Source organism: Morone saxatilis, unplaced genomic scaffold (assembly GCF_004916995.1).
Source record: "Morone saxatilis isolate NCDOM2014 unplaced genomic scaffold, NCSU_SB_2.0 Contig6, whole genome shotgun sequence".
Classification (NCBI taxonomy): Eukaryota; Metazoa; Chordata; class Actinopteri; family Moronidae; genus Morone; species Morone saxatilis.
Genome location: NW_023340206.1, coordinates 7,463,814 through 7,467,415, shown reverse-complemented (window position 1 = coordinate 7,467,415; position 3,602 = coordinate 7,463,814). Strand labels below are relative to the sequence as shown.

Here is a 3,602-nt window from a genome sequence, read left to right as displayed (position 1 = left end):
ACCCAAAACCTCAAAAGTGCTCCATAGTCCTTTAACAAAGAGAGATATTGGGTAAGGGACACTTACGCAAATTTATTTTAACTTCTTGAGTCTCTAACACTTTGTACTATTTAGTGAGAATGTTCCTTAAAAGAGTACAACTGTAACATTGTCAAACTCACAATGGACAGTTAAAATTTGTCTTTTCCTTGTAAGAAGCTGGCCTTGCAACCTTTGAGCCTACAGTTTAGAGAGCAGCACCTGAGGCTTCTCAGTTGTGGGGATTTGATGGTAAAATAATATATTTGTGTTCTGTACGATTAACTTATTAGATTATTACACATTGACACACACGTTTCTGTTCATTGATGTCCATCTGATTTGTATTTATTGTCTCAAAATAATACCACAAACACACAATGAAAAACTTTATTTTGCAGAGCGGATTAATATTATGCAATGAAAACCGACACACTACATGTGTTTTTTCCTATAGGCCTACCTGAGATTTCACTTTTTGTGTTGTTGTTTTTCGCCTTAAAAATATAGAAAATAATTTAAATTTGTAGAAAAAATATGCCCTCAATTTCATTTCTTCTCTCTGGTGCACCATAAAAACTATGGAAGAGTGGTAGCTTTTGTATCTTTGCATCACATGTAGTAAGTAAAAAAGACATTACAACATGCAAAGCGGTATGGCTTTCTATTCCTCCTATATGGCTTTGTGTGCAGCACCCAGAGGGAGTCCTTGAGGAAGTGTCTCATTGGTCCTCTTGTCTTTTCTTACTGCAAAAGAGAGAAAATCACAATCACACCACGCCTAGCATTTCTAGCATGTATCAGATCAGCCATGTCACTCAGTTTTACCTCTCCCCTGACTGTTTGGAGGTCATGACCCAGAGTAAATATTCCTTGGCAGCCATGGAGTCCAGCACCTTGTTCACGTCACTGGTGAAGCTTCCATCTACATGCCTCCTGCTGAACGCTTCACCCCGCCTGTCCGTTTCAGATCTGAGTGTGTACACAGGCACATGATATAACGTGCCATCTGAACTCTAATATTTGACCTGCAGCGCGGTGTTCATCAGAAAATCATCACTTTCATGATCATTATTTCTTCTGATAAGTGAAGACGCTGTGTTGCTGTGATTGTTTCGTGATTGGTTGGTTGTCTGCTTGCATGTTTTGTGTCATATAATCATCTCACGCAATCATCACACAGTTTTGGTAACATATCAATCAACGCAGTGCAAAAAGTTCAGGTGATTTATTTTAGCACAACCACAAAGAACATTGAGGGAGGGGAAAGGAAAGAAAAGAAAAAAAAGGTGGCACAAGAAGCAGTTGATTAGCTCTTTGTCTCAAGATCTTTCTGTCTCTCTCGTCATGGTGGAATCACAAACAGGTAGACAGGCTGTTAGAGGTTTTTGGTACTGTAGGAGGAGGAGAAGGAAGGAGGGACAGCCTACTCTCTTCTGACTTGTCCAGACTTGAGCCTGGCAACAAAGTCTTTGATTGCCTGGTCCTTGAGGTAGGAGCTCACGTCGCTGGTGAAAGTCCCATCTGCGTGGCGCTTTTCTGCAGCACTGAAAACACACAGCGAGACTCAGTGAGGATAACTGAAATATTTCATATCAATTTAAAGTTTTAAAAAGCTTTTAAGTGTCAAGTGAAACATTTTGTAAGATTTACACAAAAAACATGATAAGCTTATAAAATACATCGTTAAAGGCCCTGAAAACATTTTCAATCAGCCTCTTACTGTAATAGGATCCTACATGAACACACTATCTTCTTTCACATTTCTCTTTTTATGTCGGTTTTCTAACTAGTTTAAAGCGGTTTGATCAAAATCTGATCGGTTGTTTTGATCACTTATTTTAACTCAATTAAATCTAAATGACTGTTAAACTCTTAATAAATAATGTATTTAATCATGAATGTTTAATGTCAGAGTGATATATCTAACATTTGAAGCCACATTTTATGCGGTTTTTGAAGATTAAACTGGTGGTTTCCAATTTTGCTGGCTTCTGATTCCTCTTTCTGGGCCCCCTTTTCATGTTTCAGATGTCTATGAGTTGTTATTAGATCTACCAAAGACACATTTCCCATCAGCTGGTTTCATTTAAATAACTATTTGAGGCCCAAAGAGGTCAAATTATCCAATATTCCACACAGATAAAAGTGTGTGTCCATTAATCATCTCACAACCCCTCAGATTTATCTAGCGACCCTTTGGAGGGGCCCTACAGTATGTTATAGAACTAAACTACCTGACTATAAGCATTTAAAACAAATCTTAAAATATGACTGTTGTTAAGTCCCTTTGTTCTTATTGTTAAAAAAATGGGGCCAAGCAAGTCTAATTATATATATAATAATTGTTTTTGAATGGATTCCACACTGACCCGCTCCTCTTGTTGTTCATCAGCCACCGAACAAAGTCCTGTGCCTTCCTGTCCTCCAGATATTTGCTGTAGTCGTTTGAGAAAGTTCCCTCCGAGTGTCTCTTCATGTTCGACAGCTCCCTCACCTCATCCCCTAATGTGTCATCTGCCTCAAAACTACAGCACAGGAAGGAGAACACAGTGAGACAATTACAATTTTTGCACTTTGTTTAACCATTTAGTAAAATAGATAGGGCTTTTTTTAACTACAAATGTGTACCACAGCATTAGCTATATAATATAATAAGTATAATAAGTACTGTTTTTATTTCAGGAAATAAAATAAAATAAATTTAATTTGGATCCATAGAGATCCCCATTCTATTTCCCTTTTAACATCAATCCAACATAAAATACTGTATATGGCTAAAGTTTTAATATATTTCTTCACACAAAACTTAAGATAAGTCATATTTGTTTGGAGATGATAAAATGCAACATCTGTATCTTCCAAACATGTTTTCACCACAGTTTTCAATTCAATCTCTAATTTTTGCACAGGTGTAATTTGTTCTTTTTTATATAAAATATATCAAAAAAATTCTATATATACATATAATTTAGAAATTTGATTATTCACATTTGCAGCATTTAACTATTTCAGAGAAAGTGAATGACAGAATGTAAAAATATCAAGATGTTTAAAAAAGTTCTTCAAATGACTTTGTGCTTTTATTATCCATAGGTTGTCTAAAAAAAAGATCTCATCCTTAGCTGATGATGGATCAACGAGAACGTGTTCATATGATTCATACATGTAAATCATGTCTTATGTTTCTCATATTAAACTGTGCTGACTCTCAGACTCATCTCATAACTGTTGCTGTTTAGAAATTAACCTAAAATGACCCACCTATACCAGTCAGATTTAAACAGTTTTTTGGTGACTGAGAATTATGTTTTTATACTTTTTATACAAAATTACTAGAAATAGCATAGCATATGGTTCTTTAAGTAAAGACAATCTCAATAGATTTCTGTACCTTGAGTTGTCGTCAGCCTCAAGCAGAGGAACCTGCCAGCTGCTCTGGACAAAGCCGAGGACCAGGAGGATACCAGCCAGGGAGTGGATGCTTTTCATGGTCATGACCTACACCATTGAACAGCACACACACACACACACACACACACACACACACACACACACATAGAGAGAAAAAGTTTGCATATTGG

The 3,602-nt window shown here is 36.5% G+C and overlaps 1 protein-coding gene across 1 annotated transcript; it reads right to left on the bottom strand.

Annotated features, from left to right (window-relative positions):
- Positions 1-490: 490 nt before the first annotated feature.
- On the bottom strand, positions 491-3,510 carry LOC118339770 (glucagon-1-like). Its single transcript, XM_035677491.1, has 5 exons — positions 3,413-3,510; positions 2,391-2,546; positions 1,449-1,565; positions 847-990; positions 491-765 (listed from the first exon to the last, which is right to left on the bottom strand). Exons 1-5 carry the CDS (start codon positions 3,508-3,510, stop codon positions 741-743), a joined length of 540 nt encoding a protein of 179 aa, XP_035533384.1. The 3' UTR covers positions 491-740.
- Between the last annotated feature and the right edge of the window lie 92 nt (positions 3,511-3,602).

What these genes read in the sequence shown, in the direction of transcription:
- LOC118339770 (XM_035677491.1), bottom strand. Translation starts at nt 3,510, where the DNA reads ATGAAAAGCATCCACTCCCTGGCTGGTATCCTCCTGGTCCTCGGCTTT. An exon ending in GAGGCTGACGACAACTCAAG is followed by an intron (nt 2,547 to 3,412) that starts GTACAGAAATCT and finishes CCTGTGCTGTAG; the next exon opens with TTTTGAGGCAGATGACACAT. An exon ending in ATGAACAACAAGAGGAGCGG is followed by an intron (nt 1,566 to 2,390) that starts GTCAGTGTGGAA and finishes GTGTGTTTTCAG; the next exon opens with TGCTGCAGAAAAGCGCCACG.